The 26,546-nt window shown below is 43.4% G+C and overlaps 1 protein-coding gene across 3 annotated transcripts in view; it reads right to left on the bottom strand.

The window, feature by feature from the left end:
- C4H15orf39 (chromosome 4 C15orf39 homolog) overlaps nt 1-26,546 on the bottom strand; it is a 37,569-nt gene that overhangs the window by 1,770 nt on the left and 9,253 nt on the right. Inside the window, exons 2-4 of one of the 3 annotated variants that reach the window (XM_074232742.1) lie at nt 22,002-25,151; nt 14,296-14,329; nt 13,697-13,789 (exon numbers count right to left, since the gene is read on the bottom strand). In XM_074232742.1, the coding sequence (XP_074088843.1) occupies nt 13,780-13,789; nt 14,296-14,329; nt 22,002-25,113 (3,156 nt within the window). In that variant the 5' untranslated portion in view covers nt 25,114-25,151 and the 3' untranslated portion in view covers nt 13,697-13,779. Of the gene's footprint in view, nt 1-6,658; nt 13,790-14,295; nt 14,330-22,001; nt 25,152-26,546 lie in introns of those variants that run through there. The other 2 variants (XR_012477774.1, XM_074232743.1) reach the window with 2 other exon arrangements.

The raw sequence follows: 26,546 nt of genomic DNA, 5'->3' as shown, positions 1-26,546 counted from the left end.
AATCCAACCTCAGATACGTGATACTTACAAGTTGTATGACCTTGGGCAAGTCACTTGATCCCAGTGCTTCACCCCCCCAAAACCTGAAACAAACCAAAAAACCCAATGACAAGCAAAAAATCTTATTTAGAAGAAATTATGCTGGGAAGGATGGAACAGTAATAGTCCCAATCCCTCCTTAAGAACCCATTGTGGGGGGTGGCTAGGTGGCGCAGTGGATAGAGCACCAGCCTCGGAGTCAGCAGTACCTGGGTTCAAATCCGGTCTCAGACACTTAATAATGACCTAGCTGTGTGGCCTTGGGCAAGCCACTCAACCCCATTTGCCTTACAAAAAAATAAAAACCCTAAAAAAAAAAAAACCAAACCATCTAATGTGCTTTAAGACCAGAGGTGGGATGATGTAATGAGCAACACAGAATGTAGAATCAGAGGACCTCAATTTTTGACCAATGCAACCTGGGCCTCAGTTTCCCTGGGGTTGGAAGGAGGAATGACTAGATAGCCTCTGAGGTCCTATCAGTTCTAGATCTGCAAAATGCTTTCCTTAAAAATCTAAGCTATCCATGTCCTTCTACAGATAAAAAATAAAACTGAGCTGGAAATCTGAGGTATATATATCATTTCTATTGTACAGATGAGAAAACAAAGGCTTAGTAATGAAGTCACTTGCCCAGGGTCACTAAATCAGGACTTTTCCCCCCACTGATTGGAATATTAGTTATTGATAGCAGGGTAGGTAGAGTGTTGGCCTTAGAAACCTGGGCTCAAAGACCACTTAGCTTTGTGGCCACAGAGCAAACCATTTACCCTCGGAGTCTTTTTTTTTTTTTTTTTTTTTAATATGTAGAAATGAGGGCAAGATTCACGTTGCCTACAAGGGAGAGAATGTGCCAAGCCACCTCCAAACCTTGATGATGAGGACGATGATGATAATGATGCTTGTTCTTCATTCTCCAAGAAGATCATGACATCAGGAATTTGATACCAAGACAAGCCACATGAAGTGAATTTGAGTGAGGGGAAGCTGTGCTAAGTTATCAACCTTACTTTTTCCTCCAGAGTCATCTGGGATCCAGTGGTCAGATATGAATCAGGATGACTGGAGATGGCCCTAGATATGAGGCAATCATAGTTATTTGCCCAAGGTCTGATCACTAGTAAGTGTCAAATAGCTGAGGCTGGATTTGAACTCCCATCCTCCTGACTCCAAGGTCAATGTTCTGTCCACTGAGCCACCTAGTTGTTCCAAACCTTAAAAACCTCTTGGTGGAGGGTGGTTACTATTTTCGTGGTCTTCCACCCACACCCCCCAGAGCGGACCTCCCTGCCAGGCCTGGCTTCTAGTGCTTACCCAGCACAGCTCAGTGCCATCCTTCCCCTGAAATGCCTTCCTTCTTTGCATCTTAATCCAATCTACTCTTCCAATCTAACTCCAATCCCAATTTAATTAATCTTTCAGTGATCATTCCAACCTATAAGTGATGATGTCTTGGGCTCTGACTCTTTGGACTCCTCATTTGGTATTTAAATTACCAAAGATTATTGCTTACAGGTATACTTCCCTACAGCTCTGGAGAGCTATTGTTCTAGTGTGTATCTAAGACAGACACACACAGCTTAGAGTAAGTATTCAGTAAAAACTTGCTAAGTAGCTATCCTTGGTTGAATAGTCTTGAGACCTATATAATAAAAATAACCTATAACTGCCATTTGTGTGGTTCTTTGGTGTTATACAAAGTATTCTATAGATATTTTTATTCAAACCTCAGCACAGTTCTGGGACGAGTGGCCAATTATCACCATTTGATGCATAGAGAAATGGAAAAATGAGACTTTGAACAGGTCATTTTCCCAGTTAAATGTTGGAAATGGGATGTGAACCCAAGTTTCTCCAACTCCGAAGCAAGCATCCACTGTGTCATACTGCTCTCTCCAGACCTGCTACCTCAATTCCCACCCTTTTCGTCACAGTTTCTTCATCTGTCAGTGAGACGGATTCTAGATTTGAGGTTGGAAAGATCCGAGGTTCAAATTCAGTCTTAGATATTTCTATACTAGCTTGGCAAGTCACTTAACCTCTGTCTGCCTCAGTTTTCTCAACTATAAAAACAGAGTAATAACAGCACATTTCATAAGGCTATTATCATGAACCAGTGATCTGCACATAGAAGCGCTTCCCTGTCAAACATGGATCCTACTCTCCTCCACCCACCTCTAGGATGATGGCAGCAAGAGTACATGGATGTGATAAACCCAAAGAGTCCAGCTATTGGGATAAAAACTCTCTCTTCGATAAAAACTTGGGAAAATTGGAAGTTAGTATGGAAGAAACTTGGATTAGACCATCACCTCACCAAAATAAGATCCAAATGGATACAGGATTTAGACATAAAAACAATATTATAAGCAAACTAGATGATCAAAGAGTAGTTTACCTGTCAAATCTATGGAAAGGGAAGCAGTTTATGACCAAGGAAGAGATGGAGAACATCATTAAAAACAAACTAGATAATTTTGATTATCTAAATTAAATTAAATAAATTAAAAAGCTTTTGTGCAGGCAAAATCACTGTAATCAAGATCAAAAGAAATGTAGCAAATTGAGGAACAATCTTTACAACTAATGATTCTGATAAAGGACTCATTTCTAAAATATACAGAAAATGGAGTCAAATTTTCAAAAAACAAGCCATTCCCCAATTGACAAATGGTCAATGAATATGCAAAGGCAATTTACAGATGAGGACACCAAAGTGATCCATAGACATATGAAAAATTGCTCAAAATCACTACTTACTAGAGAAATGCGAATTAAAGCATCTCTGAGGTACCACCTCACACCTCTCAGACTGGCCAATATGACCAGAAAGGAAAATGATCAATGTTGGAAGGGATATGGGAAATTGGGGACATTGGATGAGTTCACAGCTCCACCAACAATCTTTTTTTTTTTTTTTAAGGTTTTTTACAAGGTAGACGGGGTTAAGTGGCTTGTCCAAGGCCACACAGCTAGATAATTATGAAGTGTCTGAGGCTGGATTTGAACCCAGGTACTCCTGACTCCAGGGCCAGTGCTCTATCCACTGCCCCACCTAGCCACCCCAACATCCAATCTTTCTTGAGAGCAATTTGGTATTATGCCCAATGATTGGTAACAAAAATATGCATACCCTTTGATCCAGCAATACCACTACTGGGTCTATACCCTGAAGAGATTATGAAAAAGGGTAAAAAAAAAAATCACTTGTACAAAAATATTCATATTCAGTCTTGTTTGTGGTGGCAAAGAACTGGAAATTAAGTGAAAGTCTTTCAATTGGGGAATGGTTTAACAAACTGTGGTATATGTACGTGATGGTACACACATGTTAGAAACCCGGAGGGATGGGAATTCAGGGAAGTATGGAAGGATTTTGCATGAACTCATGCTGAGTGAGATGCGCAGAATCAGAGGAACATTGTACACCCTAACAGCAACACAAGAGTGATGGTCAACCTTAATGGACTTGCTCATTCCATCAGTGCAACAATCAGGGACAATTTTCAGGTATCTGCAATGAAGAATACCATCTGTATCCAGAGAAAGAATTATGGAGTTTGAATAGAGACCAAAGACTATTACCTTCAATTTCAGGAAAAAACCCATTATCTCATTATGTAATTTTGTTATTACTCAGACTTTATTTTTCTTCCTTAAGGTTATGATTTCTCTATCATATTCAACTTAGATCAATGTATACCATGGAAACAATGTAAAAAACTAAGATTGCTTTCTGTGGGGATGGGGGGAGGGAAGCAAGAATAGGGGGGAAATTGTAAAACTCAAAAAAACTAAAAATAAATGTTGATTGGTTGAAAAAAAAAAAAAGTACATGAAGTGAACAGAACCAGAAGATTGGAGACATTAAAAGCAAAATAGCACAAGATGGTCAACTATGATGCATGTAACTCCTCTTAGCAGTTCAGTGATCAAGAATAATCCGGAGAGACCTAGTATGAAAAATGCCAACCACATCCAGAGGAAAAACTATGGATTCTGGATGTAGAGCCAAGGCTCTACGTTCACTTCTTTTATGTTTCTTTTGGGTGGTTTTTCCTTCCCTTAGTTCTAAATCTTCTTTCACAACATGACTCATATGGAAATATGTTCAACACAATTATACATGTACAACCTATATCAGACTGCCATAGGGAGGAAGGAGGGAAAGGGGGTGGTAAAAAAAAAATGTGGAACTCAAAAACTTGCAAAAACATGTAATGTTGAAAACTGTCTTTGCATGTAGTTGGGGAAAAAAATAAAAGGTTTGTTGAAAAAATATATACATTAGAGTCCCTAAAAATAGAAGTGCTTAGATATGGAAAGGACTTTGGAGGGAATAAGCAGCTGGTTCAAGAGAATCTACTTAGAGCTATCATACTTATACCTGCATAGCAATGTGTGGCAACATTGATCCTACCCTGAAATACTATGTTGGAGTGGTAGAAAGGCACAAGAACTCCTTCCCATTTCTCCAGGAAAGAAACCAGATATTAGGAAACAACATGGTATAATGGAATGGACCCTCAAAAAAGAAGATCTGACTTCAAATACCACTAAGAGGACCATGGTTTCCTCATCTGTAAGAGAATGGTACGGTTGAGAGATTTTCATTTATTCTTCTCTCTTCCCTTCCCCAACTCTGATCTCTACCCCACCCCCAAAAAAATCCTTGCTCTTAGGTCTTTATTGGGCATCATCCTCCTATGGCACTACCTCCTTCTGGGACCAAGGGAAACTTGCCTTTAACCCAAGTACCTCTATTCAGGCTACTTTTGAGGTCTACTTTATCTTTATCTCTTGGGTCAAAGGCTTGGGCTGAAGATGGGTCTGATCAATTTAAAATTTCTAGTCTCCTTTTATTATTACTATTATATTTTAATGTTTAGTTCTGGCATTCACTCACTCATCGTCCTCCTTCCACCACACATTTTAGTAATTATTTGCCAGGGAGGCAGACCAGCCAGGCTCATGTTGGAATCAGAAAGGCTTGGGTTTAGATGCTGCCCCTGGACACATACTAGTTGTGTCTTCATGGGTGATTTACTTAACTTTTCAAGCATCTCAACTCTGAAAGAGTTAGTTACAAAAGATGCCAGTCTGTGGAAGAAATTTCCATACTGGGAGTTCCTACACTGATGAGTTCATAGTTCTAGAATAAATCAAAATTAAATGAGAATATCAAAAAGCACTTGGTATGATGTCTGGTAAACAGCAGAAGCTATGTAAATGCTTCTCTCCTTCCTCTATCAAGACAAAACTCACAAAAGAAGAGTGGTCTAAGTGGAAACAGTGATTAGAGTCACAAGGAATTAAAGTGTGTAAGATTTCTCTAAAGCTTATACCAGATAATCTGAAGCTTAAGTCTTCTATCTCCCTAAATTTGATATTTTTCAATATTCCTTTCCTGGAGTTTAAGCCATACCATCATCCAACTTCCTCCCAGTGGAATGAACCCTTTGGATGATATGGAGATGCCTAGCACTGTACCAGGGCTCCTGTTCTATGTTGAGAAGAACAATCAAGCTCATGGAGATAGTAACATTAAAAAAAAAAAGTCAAACCACCACTCAGCTCTCCCTAAAAGTTCACACAAGCCAATCTCATCATAATAATCTCATGTGCTGCCCCATAATGTGGTATTTTATGGTTAGTGTTTTACATAAATTGAATTTTTTGATTCTTTTAAGGTTGTTTAGGATTTCCATTTTATTGGTGAGGTGGGAGGTAAAGTGGCTTGCCTGAAGTCACATTACTCAGAGGCAAAGCCAAGACTAGAATGCAGATCTCTGGACTCCTAATCTGATTCTGCTGATTCAACTAGTCTCTCAAAGTCAGGGACCCCAAAGTATCAGGGCAGGCTGTTGAAAGGCCCCAGTTATTTTAGGAGTACTCATCCCATAACACCTTGTGGGTAGCATGGTAGAGGAGAAAATATCCTGAGCTTAGAGTCAGGACATTTGGGTTTGGATCTCCTCTCCAGTATTTAGTTCTCAGCAAAGCATATGGGTTGTCTTATTGAGCAGCCAGGAGACCTGGTCTGGTTGTCCAAACCAACTGGTGTCCCTATCACTGAGAACTCTGACCCTTAGCAGAAAAGATCCTGTGAGAAAGCAGCTGCCTCCATAGATCCAAGTAGGGACATTGGAAAGAACCCTACTCATAATCTCTTTAATACTAAAGGTCTTCAAATTTGTTTTTATGTATTATGAAGTTTTTCCCCCTCATGGTTATTTTCCTTTTGTTCTGATTCTTCTCTTATAATGATTAATGTGGAGCTATGCTTAACATAGTTATACATATGTAACCTATGTTAGATTATTCTCTGGGTAGAGGAGGGAGAAAAATGTGGAACTCAAAACCTTACAAAAATGATTGTTGAAAACTATCTTAACTATCTTAAATGTCTTCCATAATCCCTGAAGGTTACCCATTAAACCTCTTGTTTGATTGGTTAGTGTGATGGACAGGGAAGACTAGTTTTAGTCTCATTTCTACCACTTATTCCCTTTCTGACTTTGGCAAGACACTGCATTTAAAATTTCTTTTTCCTGATCTGTAAGAGGAAGGGAGATAATTTATATCAGATTAATAACCTATAACAGATTACTTACTGTCATGGGGAGGGAAGGGAAGGATAGAAAAATGTGGAACTCAAAAGATGAATACTGAAAACTAGCTTTGCATGCAATAGAAAAAGTAAGATAAAATAACATTTAAAAAAAGAAGGCAGAATGGGGAGGGCCAAATCTATTCTAGCTGTGATATTCAGCATTTTATGATCCCCATGTGATAGGGCTAATATTCCTAAAAAGAAAGTCCCAATTTGTTTCTTCACATCTGCAGGAAAGATGATTTCAGCAAGAACAGAGTCCTTTGAGAATTACCTAGAACTGAGATAAACTGAAGGAATTTTGATGTAGATGGAGTCAGGTTGTCAGGGAAAGGACGGAGAATTTGAGTGGAAATAGAGGGGGAAGAATAGGGAAAGAAGGGCCCTGAGGAAGGGGCATAGGAAGTAGCTGAAGGACACCAATCACTCTTTGCCCTCTTAATATATCCGCCGCAGACTAATTTTGCCCCAAGAGGCTCAGTGTTTCTCCATCTCTAAGACAGGTACCTTGACATTAGAAAGGAAAGGTCTCCTTTTTAGCCCTACCTCACCTCTGGTCTTACTTACCTTAGTACCAGCTACTCAACCTCTCATTCCTCTCGCGAACAGAATCAATTGGCTACAGAGCCTTCCTCAGCGCTTTTATACCTTGCCCATTAAGGTCCTGCACTGCAGGGCCTCACCTGAGTCTTTTGTTTCATCAACTTAATTTCGACTAGGCCAGTGTTGAATCATCTCCATCCCAATGGTTCAGGGCTGATTATGGGAGATTTCTCCTACTGAAGAGATGGAGGAAAAGTGCTCAGATTTGGGGTTTAAGGAGATCTCCTGCTGGGCTTCTGTTGAGAGAAGACAGGATCTCAGCTTCCAGACCTGTTCCCAACAGGTAGGGAGGGGATGTCCTATTTGGAACTTAAAAGCCTGGGAAGACCATATCATCAAACAGCAGCCTGCAAGGCTCTAAAACACCCTCCACAATGCTCTTCCCCTTCCCCATAATTCTTACTCTTTGCACTCTATAAGAATGAAAACTATTCTGCTCACCCCACCCCCTCAGCTTTAATAGAGAAAAAGGAAAGATAGGGGGTGATGGGAAAACGTTTGATGAGGCAAATAAATGGGAGTTCTGTCTCCCACTACAACTGTTTCTTTCCAAAGATTGACTTTGTTTCTTCTTTAGGCTTCCCAGTCAAGGTGTTTTGCTCTTCTGGAAGAATCATGGGATTATAGTTTTTAAAGCTGGAAGGGACATTATAGGTGATGGGTGTCTGGGTTTAAGACCTTTTCTTCTCGATGTGAATCTGGCCAGACCAATTAGCCTCCTTATTTTAATCTCCCATACAGAGGTAGGTGGCCTTGGAGAAATTGCACTGATGGCCCCCAATATTCTCCATGGAACAAGGGTCTTTTTTAAAAAAAAAACAATATTCTGCTACAGGGAATAGTATCATAGTAGTACCTGCTACTAGAAAGGCAGAAGCTGCATGACTTTCTTGAGTTCTAGAAATCTTCCCTGCAGTAGGGTTAACATCAATTGGGTTTCTGCAATACTGATATGATGATATATTAGACGACTAGTTGTCATGAGGAGGGAAGGGAGATAGAAAGATGTGAAATGCCAAAGGTAAATGTTGAAAACTATCTTTGCATATAATTTTATTTTTTTATTTTTTATTTTTTTACTTTTTGCAAGGCAATGGGGTTAAGTGGCTTGCCCAAGGCCACACAGCTAGGTCATTAGTAAGTGTCTGAGGCTGGATTTGAACCCAGGTACTCCTGACTCCACTGTGCCACCTAGCCGCCCCCTGCATATAATTTTAAAAATGAAATAACATTCAAAAAAAATACTGATATGGTGAGCCTCTGAGAGCCAGCTAAGAAGGAGCAAACTGGTCCAGGTTGGAAAAATAAGTAGTTAAGGCTTCCCTACTAATCACTATCAGGGTCAGCTGCAAGGGGTTGCTGGGTGAGATAGGGAGACCGGCCTTGGACACAGGAAGACCTGAGTTTAAAGGCTCATTGTCTCTGAGTCATAGGACTCCAGGTCTATAACTGAAAAAGACTTTAGTCCATTTAGTTGAACCAAACTATTTTTTAGAGGAGAAAGTTGAGGTTTAGGGAGAAGTGACTTATCAAAGGTCATGCAATGGAATAAGAAACAAAGCTGAGATTTGAACCTTTCTTCATTGCATCACTGGACCTCACAACTGTTCTGTGACCCTGGGCAAGTGACTTAACCCAAGTGACCTAGGCCAACCTCTAAGACTATGTCATGAATGAGTTTTTGGATTTCAAGGGTGGGTTTCTATTCATGAAATGTTAGGTTGATCTCTCCTCCCTCTAAAATGGGATTCTTGGGGTGCTGAATAACTATGGTCATAGAATACTGCATTCTTAAGAGTATTCTTAAGACAGTGATCAGTCACTAAATTACAATAGAGATGGGGTGGGCATGAGCAGGCAGCAATACGTTGACAAGAGAAGCTTGTATAGAAGGGTCATAAAGCCTGACATCAGGGATCGGTACAGGGCTAACTCTGAATCACAGTCCTTGGTTCAAATCCTGCCTCTGAGACTTAGTGACTGGGTGACTTTGGGCAAGCTTGGCATTCCCTCTATAAAATGAGGGAATTAGACTTGAGCAGGCATGTCAAAGACTCAAGGATAGAATTGGGTTAAAATGTAATTGGGAAATATAGAAATACCAAAAAAAATGTAAATAATGTGAATAGTTTAGTGATTCTGTTTTTTTGAGTTTGACGCTACTAGAATATAGCCAAGAGGAACTTTGAAGTTAGTTGGTGGTACAATGGATAGTCCTGGGTCTGAAATCAAGAAGTTCTGAGTTCAACTGCTGCCTCAGGAACTAGTTGTGTGGTTTTGGACAAGTCACTTAACCTGTCTGCTTCAGCTGTAAAATCAGGATAATAGCAGCTCCTTCTCAGAGGTGTTATGAGGATCAGATGTAAAGTGCATGGCAGAGGGGCCTGGTAAGAAGTAGCCACTCTAGAAATGCTAATTATTATAATCACCATCTAGAACTATGATCTCAAGCTTATTAAATAGTCTGGGGGAAGGAAGTGGGGAGGGTAACTATTGGACAGTCCATATACTAACTACTTGGTTTCTTAGTAATGGTGCTGGAGTTGAAATAGACTTCAAGGGTTTTCAGGTTGAATCCCCTCATTTTATGTATTTGGAAAGTCCCAGAGAAGTAAATTAGCAAATAGAATAGACTGGGGGGATGGGGGAGGAGATCCACAGGACTCACACCCAAAAGCAAATGTGTGGAGGGGTTGCAATCATATGTAGACTAATGACACAGTGACTTGTGTTTCCTTCCCAGGATCTTTTCCCCCCACTAGACTGTATTACTATACTAGTGGATTAATAAATGCTACTTTTGGGTTTCAGGAAGGTACTTGATATCACTTCTCAGTAAGGACTGGATTAAAGAAACAGGTGGATTTGGAAATGGTTGGATTACAGGTAATGAAAGTCTATTGGCAGTAGAATAGGTTTAAGGTTGATGAGGGAGGGCTCTGGTCGGCCATCCTTCATTTTGAGGACAACTGACATCACAGAACGATGTCTCAACTTGCTTCTGAACTGGATTTAAGTGAGGCAGAACTGCACAAATTCATCATTCGAAATCCAATGGGAGAACAAGTCAGGGAGGTCTCGATTAGTGGTTGAAGGAAGGCTCTGTCCCTGGTTCTATTTCCTAGCAACATCATTATCAGTGACACCAAGACTGGAATGCATGCTTATAAATGTGTAAATGTCATTTTGGATGATCGAATTAGAATCCCAAAATAACTTAACCATTAGGCTGGAATGAATAAATGACGTAAGGCAGAGTACAGAAAATTGGTCTTTGAATTGTGAAAACCTGGACTCAAATCCTACAGCCAACATTTCTTAGCTGTGATCCTGGACAAGTCACTTAACTAAAACAAGTCAACAGCCTGGATCAAAGGGAGGTATTCTGGGAGCTCTTTGTATGCCATATATTTTTTTATAGCCTGGGGACATGGCTAGAAAATAGTTCATGTTGGGGCGGCTAGGTGGCGTATTGGATAGAGCACCGGCCCTGGAGTCAGGAGTACCTGAGTTCAAATCCAGTCTCAGACTTAATAATTACCTAGCTGTGTGGCCTTGGGCAAGCCATTTAACTCCATTTGCCTTGCAAAAAACCTAAAAAAAAATAGTCCATGTAAAAAAAAATCTTAGTTTCAGTGGACCCCAAGCTTAATTACACCCAAGAGTGGTGCAGTTGACATTCTTTTGTCATTAATTTTGTATCCTTGTTTCCCTAGAACCTAATACTAGATGCCTAGCTTGTTATCTAGTGGGCATGTAGTTCTGGACCCCAGAATTTAGTTCATCTTTTTATGGCAATTTTAAGGGTTGCCAGGTACTTTAAGGACAATTCCTTATTTGATCACAACATTTGAGAAGATAGGCACTGGCATTCTAATTTTATGTGAAAGGAGATCTGAGGTTAAGTTATTTGCCCAAGGTCACATAACTATTAAGAGTCTGAGGACTCATTGAAACCCAGGTCTTCACTTCCCCAGCATTCTAGCCTCTAAGCCTCCAAAAATGACTTAATGTAAGAACTTTGGCTAAGGTCAAGTGTGTTCAATAGAGGCTGAGCTGGGGTGGGGGTGGGGTTGTGGGGGGAGATTCACAATGTTGCCTAGGCTGTATCTGGCATGATAAAGTGTATTCAGTGGAGGCTGATCAGGGAATTAATTCAGCAGAAAAGCAAAACTTCAGACCAATGAAAAGGATTCCTTGCTAGGTGGTGAGCTCTACCTCAATGGATTTAAGCAAAGGCTTTCAAGGATGGAACCCTAGACAGGGAGTTATAATGATACCTGCAAGGTTTTGTTTGTTTTCTACACCCAGCTTCCCTCCATACTTAACCTGTCACAGCTGATTCAACCCCCACCTCACCCCAGCAACACCTGAGCCCTGGTTTCAGATTCTGCCCAGGTTGAACCATTTCTTTTGAAGTCACTCTCCCAAATCAGAGATCCTCTTGGTTGAACCTTCCCAGACCACAAGCCTCCCAGCCAAGGAGCCCCCTTCCTCTTCCCAAATCATGACTACCACTTCCAAAACAACCCAATAACTTTTATTTGGCGTGTTGCCACCGGGGCTGGCCGCCTCCTTACAAAACATTAAATAGTCAAGGGACTGAGTTGGGCCAAGAACTGTACAAAATGTACACACACAAGGAAAGAGACCCCAGCTGTGGCCAGGGGCTGCAGGAAGGGGAAGTGTCACTTCTCTGGGGCAGAGAGCCAGGCCAGGCTGCCTGTTGGAGTCTATGAGGTGGTGGTGGTGGGGGTGGGGAGACTGTCTCCTTAAAAGAGAGCTGATTCTTAAGAACCAACTTCTGGGAGGGGGGGTAGTGAGGGTCCTGCGCCCACCCCTGCTTGTTCTTCCTGTGATCGGAGCACAAAAAGGGGATGTTTGTAACCAAGCGGGAGGCATAGGTCTGAGGAATGTCCAGTCATCAGAGGTGGACAGAACTATGGCCAGATCATCCCTTTGGAGGCAGGACTGTGTCTTGGACACAGCTAAAGGGGAGTGTGAGACTGCTGTCCTGGGCCAAATGCTCAATGGAGACCCGAATTTCTCAGGAGCCTTTAGTGACAAACAGCTTTAGAAACATCTCAGTTCTCCTCCCCTTCCTTGGATCATGCCAGAGGCAGACCTGGGGCCCTGGTAGGTAGGTGTGGCATGTATCCAAGATGTCCCCACAGCTTTTTTTTTTAAGTACAGGGGTTGGTTAATGTTGCCTAGGATGCATCTGGCCTGAAAATGCCTAGAAAATGGAACTGAATTGAGACCAGGGAATCCTGGGTGATCTCATTCTCTGTCCAGGATCTGGGGAGGGACCAAGATGCCCACCTAAGGGAGTCAGCTCTCCTTAGTGTTGGAGTATGCCTGTTTCTGGGGCATCCCTTCCTTTATAGTCACTGAGTAGACCCATGACTTAATGGCCAGAATCGGACTCTGCTCAGATGGGTCATCATGGCAAGCCCTCATGCCCAAATATCTGGCAATGTTTTTCTCCATATCAAGCAGATCTTCCAAGGCAGGATCTATAGAAGGGGAAAAGTGAGGAGGGGAAGAGGCCCATGACTTCCCTGGGGAATTTTGTGCTTTAGGAGAATCCCTGGCAGCTCCCCCCACCTCACCATATTCTACCTGAAGTAGGGGCAAGCCTGGGGCAGAAGCAGCAGAGGGTTCTGTACCTGGGTCTCTTATCTCCACCCCAGGGCCAAGGAGGAGCAAGAATGAGGATACCTGGAGGAAAGATTTGGCCTGGGGCTAGTGAGAGGAGGTAGCAAGCCAAAGAGAAGCAGGGAGATGAGAAAAGAGGACCAGCCTAAGGTTCAAGTCCTGAGGGACAGAAAGCAAGAATAGTCTCCAGTTCTCAGGCAAGTCCTTGTTCTGGAGAGGAATATTGGAAAGGGGGTGGCAGGAAGGCAAGCGCAGACTAGAACAGGGGAGGGCAGGGAGTCATTGGTACTCTGGTGCTCAGCCTCGGAAGGCCAGTAGGGCATACAGCTAGGCCCCAGGGCATCTCTGGAGCCAGACCTGGCCCTTCTGGGCATCTTCCTAGATATCCAGGGAGCACTGGACCTAAGGCTCATGTTTTAGCTGAAAACAGCAATCATAGTCTCAGAATATAAAACTTTGACTTGAAGTCTTGGAAAGGACCCACCACACCTTCAGCATGGCACCTCTACCCTACCAGTTCTGGGTAGGGTGGGGGCTGAGTCTGTGCCAGGCCTCTTCGCCTGCCTGTGGGCAGTGGTAGGCCATCCTGCCAGGCAGCCTGTAGCAGGCGATGGAAGCGGGCACGGAGCAGGGGGCCAGGGAGCCCAAGGGGGGCCTGGCCTTCTGAGGCTCTCTCTGATGCAGGCTCCATCTCAGGGGTGGCTCCTGGTTGTCCAGACTCCTCAGAGCATGGCCCAGGGGTCCCCCTCTTCTTCTTTTTGGTCTTGGAGCCTCGGGGTTCCAAGTTGGCTGAGACTGGGCTGACTTCTCGGAACTTGCAGACTTCTGAGGAAGCAGCTTCTGCTTTAGTTTGGGGGCTCTGCCTGTTATGTTCTCCTGGGGAGTAGAGAAGATGCTGAGATTAGGCGGGCAGGCAGGATGATGGTTGGCTGCCTATACTCCTATCATCTTTGTGGTACTGAAAAATAACTTTCTCCCACCCCCACTCTCCTTGACCCTCTTAGGATCCTATCTGAAAAAGGCTGCTCGGTTTCCCCCCTCAGAAATTCCCCCATTTTTGCAGTGCTCCCCCCTCCCATCACCCCATCTCCCTTGAGTACAGGTGATGCAGACAGAAATGAAGGTATGAACACAATCATTTGGACACCCAAAGTGAATCATTCTGAACACACAGCATCGCAGGATCATGGAAGGGGCAAGGGTACTGTCCAGTTGATTAAAGGAGCATGAACCTTATCAAGCACCCCTCTCCTCCTCCCCATCTCGCCCCAAATTCCCAGGGCTCTGGAGAGGCGGAAGGAAGACAAGCAAGGAAAGCAGAACATGAAGAGAAGGGCAGGATGGATTGTTTTATCAAGCTTTCTCCACAAAATTGTACCTACTTGGAGGCATGGCCGCCAGGCTGTGAACAGGAACCTGTAAGAAATAAAGGTGGGGGTAATTTTCTGGCAAGGGGAAGGGGATGAGTATGAGGAAAGGAGGGGAGCCCTGGAGGACAGTGGGAAGGCCAAGAAGTCTGGGACTCACTGCTTGGGTAAAAGATACCTCTTTAAGTGAGCTGGCAATAGGGTCCCTCATCAGTCATTCCCAAGATAAGCATTAATCACTATCCCCTTCTACAAAAGGAATTAGGCCAAATGGTTTGGGGGCCCCCTTACAGTGATGATACCAGATTTTCCTAGACAGAAGAGGCCGTCCTTTAATATTGGCCTTTTTTTTTAAAGTCCTGCTGCCATTTTGGTCCCTTTTCAGCTCATTTCCAGCTAGCAGCATAAGGGTCATACTGTCCCTTAGGGGTCATACTGATTCTAAGGATTCTTGTTTAAGGGACCCTCCCAAAGGGCACAGGGGGTAGCACTCTCAGTAATATGGAAAACTGCTTTCCCACCCTCTGGCTACATAGGATCTGAAATGCCACAATTATAGTTTGGGGCATTGTTTATAGAAAACTGGATACAACCCCTTTTTTTTAACTTAAAGAATTGTGATTTTGATGGTATGGATTATCCCTCCACCAAATAGCAATCCCCACATCTCTAGGCCTTAGTAGATTGTCTCTGAACACTGCTATAGCTGGAACATACATCACCTGACAGCTGCCTTGGTGACTGACCTCTTGGAAACTTAACCAGGCTGGTCCTTAAGTCTTCAGACATGTAACAGAGTGACACTAGAAAGTCATGAAGACCCAAATTCATATTCTGCCAGACTAGTAGCTTGTGATCCTGAGCAAGTCACTTCCCCTCTAATCAACCCTTCTTCACTGTATATTGTGTGAAGATGCAAGGAAATATCTTGGAAAATCCAAGCTTCTGTGTCTGAGTCATTATTCTGTATCTCATACAAGGCCTCACTCAGAGGCAGGGTCCAAAAAAACAGTCCTTTACTAAAAACAGATTCCAGTGCCCTCCTTCAGGTAGAAGGAATTCTCAAGGTAATTAAGGACCAGTTCAGAAAGATAAAAACAAATAAAAAGCTACCAGAAATCAAGTTCCCTGGAGTCTCATAAACTCCCCACCAAAACCTGGAAGAAATGCTTTTCTCATTCTTCCTCTTGCCCAAAGGGTCAACAGCTGGGTCCTATACCAGTCCTCCTGGGAGGAAAATTACCCCCCAATGCCCCATGTCTGGGACATAATTTCTGTGCTTGTTTGCAACAGTCCTAGCTGGTGCTATTGGGGGGGGGGGGGGGGTGTTAGAGTGAATGTGATGTTTAGAGTGGGGTTTCCAGTGTATTTGGGGGGGGGGGTGATCTCATAGATGAAACCCAAGGGATAAGGAGGAGGAACCCTGAATATCAGGGGCAGATTAAATCTAGTTGACTTTTGAGAATCATTGACTCACAAAATGTCAGAGTAGGAAGAGATCATAGAACTTACTTAGGATTTCTGATGCTATTGTACATACGTTCAGATTTTTTAAAAAATATATATTGCTAATTTTTCTTCTTTTTTAAAATTTCTTAAAAATATTTTTGTTTTTGGTTAAGAAATTGCTCCTCTGGTGGAACTGTGCCCAAAGGGCAACAAAAATGAGCATACCTTTTGATCCAGCAATACCACTATTGGGTCTATAACCTGAAGACATGAAAAAAGGTAAAAACATCACTTGTACAAAAAAATATTCACAGCAGCCCTGTTTGTGGTGGCAAAGAATTGGAAATTAAGTAAATGTCCTTCAATTGGGAATGGCTTAGCAAACTGTGGTATATGTATGTCATGGAACACTATTGTTCTATTAGAAACTAGAAGGGATGGGAATTCAGGGAAGCCTGGAGGGATTTGCATGAACTGATGCTGAGTGAGATGAGCAGAACCAGAAAAACACTGTACACCCTAACAGCAACATGGGGGTGATGATCAACCTTGCTGGATTTGCTCATTCCATCAGTGCAACAATCGGGGACAATTTGGGGCTGTCTGTGTTGGAGGATATCATCTGTATCCAGAGAAAGTACCGTGGAGTTTGAACAAAGACCAAAGACTATTACCTTTAATTTAGAAAAAAAACCCTGCTATCTTATTGAATGATCTTGCTATCTCTTATACTTTATGTTTCTTCCTTAAGGATATGATTTCATTCATCACATTTAATTTGGATCAATGTATACCATGGAAACAATGTAAAGATTGACAAACTGCCTTCTGTGGGGGATGGGGAGGGAAGTAAGATTAGGGGAAAAATTATAAAACTCAAAATAAATAATACCTTTAAGTAAAAAAAAAAAGAAATTGCTTTCTGGGATGGGGAAATTTAGATGTAGATAACAAAAGAATGATTCTGATGAAGTCTGGGTAGGGCAGGAACTTGAAACTAGTTGAACCTTATTTATTGTGACTCAGCATATTAGGAATTTGGGTAATTCAGAAAAAGGAGTTATTACAATTTTCTGGGAGGAGGGGAGGCAGCTGATCCTGGACTGAGTTCAAATCTGACCTCAGACATTTGTTAGCTAATATCTATGTAACCCTGAGCAAGTCATTTAACCCCACTTGCCTCACCAAAAACAAATATTTAGATATTTAATAGCTAAGTGACCCTGGGCAAGTCACCAAAGCCTGTTTACTTCCGTTTCTTCTCTCTGTAAAATGAGCTGGATAAGATAAAGGCACTAGTAGCTTTGCCAAGAAAACTCCAAATAGAGCCAGACACAAGAAAAACAACTGAAAAACAATGACAAAAAAAATTTACCTCAGTTTCACTATTAAAAGAGTTTGAGGGACAGCTAGGTAACACAGTGGGGGCAGTGGATAGAGCACCGGCACTGGAGTTAGGAGTCCCTGAGTTCAAATCCAGCCTCAGACACTTAATTACCTTGGTGTGTTGCCTTGGGCAAGCCACTTAACCCCATTTGCCTTGCAAAAAAAACCAAAGTTTGAAGAGCAAATGAAAAACATAAATCATATACTAAGGAGATAGGGTTTAGCCAGTTAAAGTGAATGCAACAACATTTGGGAAGTTCCCAGACAGGTGCTTTCTTGTTTCACTATTTCCAGGAATATTTCCAAGGGTTCACTGTTGGAATAAAACTGGCTCTTCTTCTAACACTAGCATCACCAAGGCCAGTACCTCTTAAAAACTTTTCCATCGTTACAGTATTTAAGATAATGTCCAAAAAGATCAAAAGTAAATGTAACAAAATTATAAAGAACAAGGGGGGACTTTAATGAAGAAATATGAGAAGATATTCCTAAACTCCACCTTTGTGGATGCAGGAGATTCATATGCATTACACATAATTTCAGACTTTCTCATTGTATTAATCAGTTGTGCTGTCTTTTTTTTCTCTCTAAAAAAACCAAAAGAACCCAAACCACAATCCACTATTTGTCATATTGGATGTCTCTTGGGGAATAGAGATGAATATAGAGGATACTATGGTGAGATAAAACATCAAAAGTCCTTGTAGCCCTAATATAACTCTTCTTGATCACTTGATTACCCTGAATAATTTCTTGGATAAATCATAGTCTGATAGGATTGCTTAAAATTTGAGGTTATATTCATTAATATTATTAGCCTGGGCTAATAATGGAGTTTGAGTTATATTTTGAGTTATTTTTCCTTTTCCTGGTTTAGGTGGCTATTAGGACTATCTCTCAAAATGGGATTCTGGTTGAGTCCTTACTCATTTTTTAAAATAATCTGTGAAACATGGCTATTATGTAAATATGTTAAATATGATTGTATCTGAGGAAATTGTACCAGATTGTTCGCTGCCATGGGAAAAGGACAGGGAAGGGAGGGTGGTAGAAAAAATGTGGAACTCACAAACTTGCAAAAGGATGGATGTTGAAACTATCTTTGCATGTAATTTGCATGTAATTGGAAAAACAAGTAAAAAAAATGGGAGACAGGAAATAAATCGTTTAAGTATGGGGGTATTGTTCTTTAAAAGATTGATAGAATTCTCTGGTAGGTCTATCAGATAAGGAGTTTTTTCCTTTAGTAGTTCCTTTACAGGTAGGTCTATTTCCTTTTCTGATGACAGACTATTAAAGATTTCTCTTATTTTCTGATAATTTGAGAATTTGATAATTTTGAAAGTGTTTCTGAATTCTTTGGTATTCTTAAATTTTTCCTTAGCATATAACTGCATCCCATGCTCAGATTTTTATTTCTTCTGATTTTGCTGTGATTTAACCTTATTCATTTACTATATTACTAATTTGATTTTCTGCTCTCTTCTTTTTAAGCAGATTTGCTAAGGGGTTAGGGTTCTTTGACTTCCTCAGCACTGTAATTCTCAAAAGTTTTGCTCACAAAATCTCTTTCTACTCCTAAAAACCCAAAGATCTTTTATTGCTTAAGGGTAATCTGTAATAAAAGCTTCTATAGAATAGTTTTTAAGATTCCACCCCACATATCCTCATGTCTATCTTGAGTCTCAGAAATGCTCTAGGAACAAGACAGGGAAGGGATCCCCATTTAGCGGATGAGAAAAACAAGGCTCAATGATTTGTCTTGGGTCATGAAGTGAGTTAGTAGAAGTGGGTTACATTTAAAAATATTTATTGGGTTATAGACATTAAGATGTCAGTATAAAAATAGTTTTGATTTTATAGCTGTTGGAAAGGTCCCTGGATCCCATTTGGAGAATCACTGTCTTAGCAATGACCATCATTAGCAGCAGTCTAATTTCTGATCAATGAACTGTATGAATCATAAATGTGAGTCATTCTTTTGGGGACTTCACAGCATCTGCAGGTTTCATGTTCACTGAGATTAGGTAAGCAAGTTCAAAAATAAACTTGATATGCAATTATCACGTATCTATTATGTGTTTGAAGAGTCACCCAAGCTAAGTACTGAGGGGAAGCGGGAAATACAATGATTATAAGATACTGGTCCCTGTCCTCATGGAGCTTATAGATTAATAGGAAGATAAGACATCAACATGATACACACTATTCCATAACTTTGATAAACAGATATATTGTGACACTATGATATGTAGTATTTCACAAGTGTAAGAGAGACACAAAACTCATGTGTGTGTGTGTAAGAGAGATTCATTACTTATTGAACTGTGATCCTAGAAGGTTTCATGAAGGCAGTGGTAGGTGAACCAAACTTTAAAGGATAGATATAGATTCAACTGGTAAGGAGTTAGAGAAAGAACAAAACTGGCATAAGGGAAAAGCACAAGCAAATTATTTGTATATATAGCTGTAGGGTGTGATAGTGTTGGTTGGGAAATTAGTTTGTCAGTACTCAGGAGAAAGTGAAGTGTAAAAAGACATGAGGTTAGCAAGGTGATAGGTCATATCAGATGGCCAAAGAATGGCGACTTGAACTTGGGAAGTGAACAGGAGAAACAGTTAAATCTTGACTTTATTGACCATCATATAAAAATGAGAGAGAGAGACAGAGAGAGACAGAGACCGAGACTGAGAGGATGAAAAAGAATATTCAATACTATAATTTTTGACTATTTGGTAGAATAAAATTCTGCCCCTTCCACAGAGTAGCTCCCAAATTTCAAAATTATGCAAGAGTTCCTTAAAGACAGAATATAGAAAACATTGTTCAATGACCATCTGATCATTAATATCAAGCAAAGTATGAAACAAGGAGTCCTATATTTACCAAATGCATTTGCCAATATTATGGAGTCATTACAGAATCCAAGCTAAAGAGGGATTTCCTATAGATTGTTTCAAGCCAATCTGACTCATGTGCCCCTACCCCTTCCACATTCTCAGCTTTAGGAACAGAGGGTTTTTTAAGTCACTGGGAGGTGAGGAATGAGTTCACTGTCCAAACACTTTCACCAAACCCCTTTCTCCTTCTTAGTAATACCTTCTTTTTATAATCTATAATAAGCAAGAACACAGAAAACGTTCTGTTTGCAAACCCTTCAATTACCTATCTTGATCATCAGAAGCACTCTAGGAGGAAAGCAAGGCTGGGGGAGGGATTGTTATCCCATTTGGCAGATGAGAACAGGTCCAGTGACTTGCCTAAATGGCCACAGGGTGAACCAGTGACCAAACCAGGTCTCTCCTATCTCTCTACTCTTTTAAACCAGGTCTCTCCTATCTCTGTACTCTTTTAAGAGTCAAGAGTTGGCTTAACTGGCTAAAGCCTTAGGGTGAAATGTTTGGTTTCATAGATATCTATTAAATATTTGCCACACGAGGGGAATCTTACTCTGTTGCCTCATCAAGAAATAGAAGGCAAAAGAAGTCTTAATCAGTCTTACTTAGAAGGTAGCTAGATTGTTCTCAAAGGTCATACTTGGAGAATGCATGCTGAGCTGGAAAACCTTGGATAATAGGTCTCAGATGATGTATCTACTATGGGCTCACTGAGTAGAAGCTCACCAAAGAGTTGGCACTGGGTGAATTTTTCTGGCCGAAGCAAGTCAAGAAACCATTAACTAAGGCAAGGCAGGGAAATGATTTGCACAATAAATTAATTAAAAGACTCAGTTTATGAAGTACTTTCTTATTAACCTCATTTGAAAGGTAAGAAAATTTAGTCTCAGAAAAGTGAAAGTAAAATTCACATAAGGGACTGTTTTGCTGTTATGAGGAGTCATTTTTCAGGTATGGTTTGTGCACTGATCTGAGGGCACAAGTCTGCCTGAAAGTAAATGGCTCATTCTTTCCTTCAGGGTCACGAGTGAAGTGGGTAGAGTCAGCAGCTGGTTGAAATGTTCACTGGACCTTGCCAACATCCTTCTTTCTAACTATTCCAATGAACGGGGAAGTGTGAGTGGGTCAGTTTGGAGAGAGCACTGAATTTCCCCCTCTGACCTCTTAGCTGTTGAATCTATGATGCTCCAATGTGCTGAAATGTAATATTGGGTCAGGGTAGCTACTTGTGTTGGCATCTTATCCCCTTAGACTATAAACTTCATGAAGGAAGGGACCAGGGATTATTCAAATCTTTAGGATATTGGTTTTTCAGAATACCTCCTATCTAAGGCTGCTGGTCAAGCAGGATTCTCAGGATGGTGATCAGAGTTGGGAGGGACCTTCGATGCCATCCAAATCCAACCTTATTTTACAAATGAGGAAACTGAGTTCAGCTTTGCATTCCTTGAAGCAGTGTGCCCTCCACTGTAGTAAGTGGTTCTCTAAACAGTAAAAACTGACTCAGTTCCTCTGGGCCAGTCGGGGAAATACAAAGGCAAACCTTCAATGACCCCTGTCTTCAAGATCTCCTGGTTTTTATCTATCTACATATTAACTTGATTTGATTTTCCTTTTCTTATATTTTTTTTGGCCCAGAATGGGGAGGAGATCAAGGTGCTGCTGCTCCTCCAACAGAATATAAAGAGGGATTGAGGCTAGAAAGGGTTGGACTACCAAGACCTCAAGGGCTGAGCTGGTTGAACCAGGCTGGACTCTAAGTCTCTCAGTGTTGAGGAGAGTTTGGCATGCCCATCCTTCTCACCCCAGGAGCTTCTATGACCCTTGATATCCAATGGTTCAACCAAAGGAAGGCGGTGGGGCTCAGGAAGGTGGAAGTGATTTGCCCAAGGCCCCTCAGCCTGGCAGTGTCGGCACCAAGACTAAAAACTAGAAAAGGGAAGAAAACCAGGGACAGGGAAGTAGGGGGGGGGGGGGGGTGTCCTTACCGAGCTGTCTCCGGATACAGTCCCGCCACTGCAGACCAAGAAGGTCTGGGTATATATCTGGGAGCTGCCGGAGGGCCAGGAGCTTAAGCATGCGGGAGGTACAGCCGTCGAGGGCACAGTCCCGAAGCGCCCGCTCCTCTGACAGTGTGGTGGGGCGTAGCTCAACTCGGTGCTCCTGGAGCACGTGGTCCACTGAGGACCCAGGTAGCCGGGGGAACAGCTTTTCTTTGACTAGGTAGATGGGGACGAAGATGGCACCTGCACGCACCACATGGGGGAAGGGACATTTGTGGGTGAAGAGGAATGTCTCCAGCTGGGCCAGCAGCTCTGCCAAGAGTCCCTTCACCCCGACACAGCTCAGCCACGTGTCCCGGGCCCGCCCCTCAGCCACTCGCGGCCTGCTCTGGCCCTTGGCTGGCGAGGAAGATGGTGGCAGTAGTAGAGAAGGATTCTCTTCAGCCTCGTCCAACCATTCCCGAAGCCTTTCTGGTGAGGTGTGGGCCACGAAGCCAGAAATGGCATCACATAGGGACATGTGGAGGCCTGTGAAATGTCGCTCAGTGGTGCCCATTTGGGTGGAAGCTGCCTCTGGACCCCTGCTGGCCTTGCCTGCAGCTGGGGCTGGCTCAGATGCAACAGGAGGGGCAGGAGGGGTTGGTTCTGGCAAAGTCACATTGAAGCAGGTTACCTGCAAGGGCTGGGTGAAGAGCTGAAGGCTGGCAGATTGAGCAGGGGCAGGGGCAGGGACATGAGTAGGGGCATGAGCAGGGGCAGGGACAGGGGCAGGGGCAGGAGCGGGGGCAGGGGCAGGGGCAGGGGCAGGGGCAGGAGCGGGAGCGGGAGCAGGGGCAGGGGCAGGAGCAGGAGCAACAGAGGGTGGGGGTGCTGGCCGGAGGATCTTGAACTTGTGGAACATGAAAGCCACAGAACTGTGGAAACTAGTCCTTGGGATCGTTTCAACCATGGTGGGTACCAGGGGAGGGGGAGCAGGCAGCTTGGGTTGCTCCTCCTGGACAGCCTGGCTAGCTTCTGTCACATCCATAGATGGTGCAGGTTCAGTGGGCACCCCCTGACTTAGAGCCCCCTTGGAGAGCTCGGCCAATTGTTTCTTGAGGCTCAAATCCAGGGCCACTTCCTCCTTGGGTGGGCATTGGCTGCTAGGATCAGAGCCAGACTGCACTTGGGGCTCCCCACATGGAGGAAGCAGCAGCACCTCACTCTCCTCCCCATGCCCATCTTTGCCCTCTGCTTCCTTGGGCAGCAGTCTGTACGCCTCAGAGTCTGCAGCTGGGCAAGGCTGGGCCTTGGGCAAGGGGAGCTCAGGCACCTTCTCACATCGATTGTCCAGGTAGTCCCTATAGGGTGCCAAGCTGAAGACATTGTTGATAATGGGCATGGGTGGGGAACAAGAAGGCGCAGGGCCCTCGGGCTGCCTGAGGCCTTGTGGATGCTCCCTGGGGGACAGGGGCGGATTCCGGAGACCACTGCCAGGGGGAGTCCTTGGGGCAGGGCTGTCTGGAATGACAATAGGTGTAGAGGGATGCTCTTCCAACCCAGGTCTGGTCTGGGTTTCTTCTTTACCAAAGCTATACAACCACTTCTTGTCCTCCGATTGTTGCCTGGGCTTCTCAGTCTTTCCAGAGCGGGAGACAGGACAAGAGGCCTCCCTCTGGGACACAGGATTCAGGTTTGGCCCTCCGCTCCCAGCGTGCTGACATACGAGTTGGAATGCACTGTGATGATTAGCTCCTACCTTGCCCCGGGGATCATCCTGAGCAGGTGACATCCCTCCAGCCCCCAGGGCTGGACTGTAAAGGGACAGGTTGTCCCGAGGAGCAAAGGCATAACCTGGCGTCTGAGGGAGGAAGTCTAGCTGGCTGAGCTGGCACTTGGGGGTAGGTGGCGGCTCAGGCTCGTGAGAGGTAGCTGCCGCAGCCTTCAAACCAGGTGAGCTCCCCTGAATGGGGCCCGTGGGGTAGGTACAGACTTCTAGTTTAGCAGAGGGGACACAGGGTCCACGGGCTGTCTGCTGCTGTGGGTAGGTCCCTGGTAGTCCGTTTCCTCTATAGTTGAAACCCTTGTAGGGGTTGGGAGATTGCAAGGAAAGCACAGAGTTGTTGGGCTTCTCTGGAGGCAGGTATCCTGGTGGGTATAGTAGAGGCTGCTCATGCAGAGTTAGTGGATAGGGGGGGGGTGCCCGCTCCTGGTAGGTGGGTACTGGGGGTTGGGGCAGCTTTGGCCAGGAGGCTGGTAGCCCCTCAGCTGCCTTCTTGTGCCCTCCATATGGGGTGGGGTACTTGGAGTCAAGGAAGAGGGCACTCCGGATGGCACGGTACTTGTCCAAGGCGACTTGGTATGAAGAAAGGTTGGCCACTGACTCTTTGCCTGGTGTCCCGGTTTGCGGCAAAGGGAGGAAGGTAGCCTCCAGGTGTTGACTCTTACTGGGTGCTGAGGCCAGTGAGCAGTGGGAATTTCCCTGGGGCAATAAGGGTGCGCCAACTGTCCAGTCCATGTCCAGAGGCCTCTTGTTTCCACTTTCAGCCCCTGGGGTCCCCAGTGCCAAACATGATGGTGGCCCATAGCCTGGATCCATGTAACACATGGGGTTCCGATATATAGGTTTGGGTGCTGCCAGGGGGGCACAGCCTGGTGGTCCAGGCCCCTTCATGCCCATGTATGGAGAACCTCGGTTGGCCTGCAGTACTGGTTCACGGTGGTCTAGATGACCTGCCCACTTCTCCTGGGCCAGGAGCAGGTTCCTCATGGCCTGGTCCCGACCCTTCTCCACAGGTTGAACGTTCTCTGCTTCCCGTTGGTACAACAGACAGTTCATGAGCATGCTGTCCGCCCGCAGGGACTGCCCAGTCATGGCACCCCCATAGGACACATGGGGATTCCATCCAGCCAAACTGTCCTGGCCCACTTCAGGGCTCCCCACGGGGTAGGTGAAATATGTCCCCTTGTATCCTAGATGTCCCTCAGAGCCTGGGCCAGGCAGGGATCCTGACTTGCAAACCCCAGTGGGTTGCCTATGCCCAGCTTCTGCCTCGAGGAGGGCCAACTTATTGTATATCACAGGGTCCAGAGGCCCAGGTGGTCGCTTCCCTGTCATCACTGCGTAGGGGTGAAGCCTACCGAAGACCAGCCACTCTGAAAGAGAAAGAATGGAGACAACTATCAGGGACTATCAGAAGTTCATTCCACAAATGGGAGAAAGGATGAGGACATGCCTACTTCCCCACAGGCAAGTCAAGGGGTGTAGTGGACAGTGCTCTGGGTATGGACTGTGAAGTTAGAAGTCCTTGAGTTCAAACCCTGGCTGTGTGACCCTGAGCAAATCACTTTCCCTCTCTGACTCAACTTCCTCATCTGTAAAATGGGAATGATACATTAAACATTTCACAAATATGAGTGAGCTATTATTATTAGCATTATTATCAATCTGTATTTCCTGAGCAACCACTGTAAGCCCATTAGGTAAATCAGTCATGGGGTAGGGGGGAAGATGGGAGAATTGTAGAGTTAGAAAAGTACTTATGGACCCTTTTAGGGGGTGTTATGGAAACCTTTGATTATCTGGAAAAGCCACAGGATTTTAAAATGAATCAAGTAAAATACATAGGAATACATAGGATAAAAACATAGCTATAAAACATTTTAATTATAACTATAAAATAGTATTTTAGTTATCAAATATATAGTTATCAAAATTGAAAAAAACAAAAACAATTTCATGAACCACTTTTTTTATATCACTGTGATCTTAGGTCAATTATTCTTGTCCCAATTAACAAGTTCTACATAATTGTATAAAAATTAATTCTGCAGAAGATTCTATGAATCTGGCAGTCATCATTTCTCCTGGCACAGTGACATGTCCCTTCACCACAATGCTTTGTCTGTTCTCAAATCGATAGGCAGCTTACTTTTCCGGACAGTTCTTGGCTACTCCAGAAAGGTGTGACAACTGGACGTGGATAATCTATATCAGATTTCTTGCTCTCCTAGGTTAGGAGGGAGAAAACTTTACCAAAATGAATGTGAGGGGTGGCTAGGTGGCACAGAGAATAGAGCACCGGCCTTGGAGTCAGGAGTACCTGGGTTCAAATCTGGCCTCAGACACTTAATAATTACCTAGCTGTGTGGCCTTGGGCAAGCCACTTGACCCCATTGCCTTGCAAAAACAAAAAAAAAAAAACAAAAAAAAAATGAATGTTGAAAATTTCTCTACATAATTGGAAAAATAAATGTAAACAGGGTGAAAAAAAGGGGGGAAAACCCTTGGGCTGCCCTCTTAAGTGCCAGTTCTAACTTGTTTTCAACAATTAATTCAAAAGTATTTATTAAGCACCTACTATTTGCCAGTCACTGTGCTATGTATTGGGAATACAAAGACAAAAAATGAAACAATCCTTGCCCTGGAGCCCTTAATATCTATTGGGACAATATTTATATTTCTAAAAACCACAGAAAGAAAAGTCAGGTAGGAGGGAAGAAGTGGGTGAACTCTTCCCCCTACTTCATTTTCCATCAGGTGCTATGCTT

The sequence above is a fragment of the Macrotis lagotis genome, chromosome 4 (assembly GCF_037893015.1).
Source record: "Macrotis lagotis isolate mMagLag1 chromosome 4, bilby.v1.9.chrom.fasta, whole genome shotgun sequence".
NCBI classification, from domain to species: Eukaryota; Metazoa; Chordata; class Mammalia; order Peramelemorphia; family Peramelidae; genus Macrotis; species Macrotis lagotis.
Note: the sequence above shows the minus strand (reverse complement) of the source record. Positions and strands in the feature narration are given on the sequence as shown.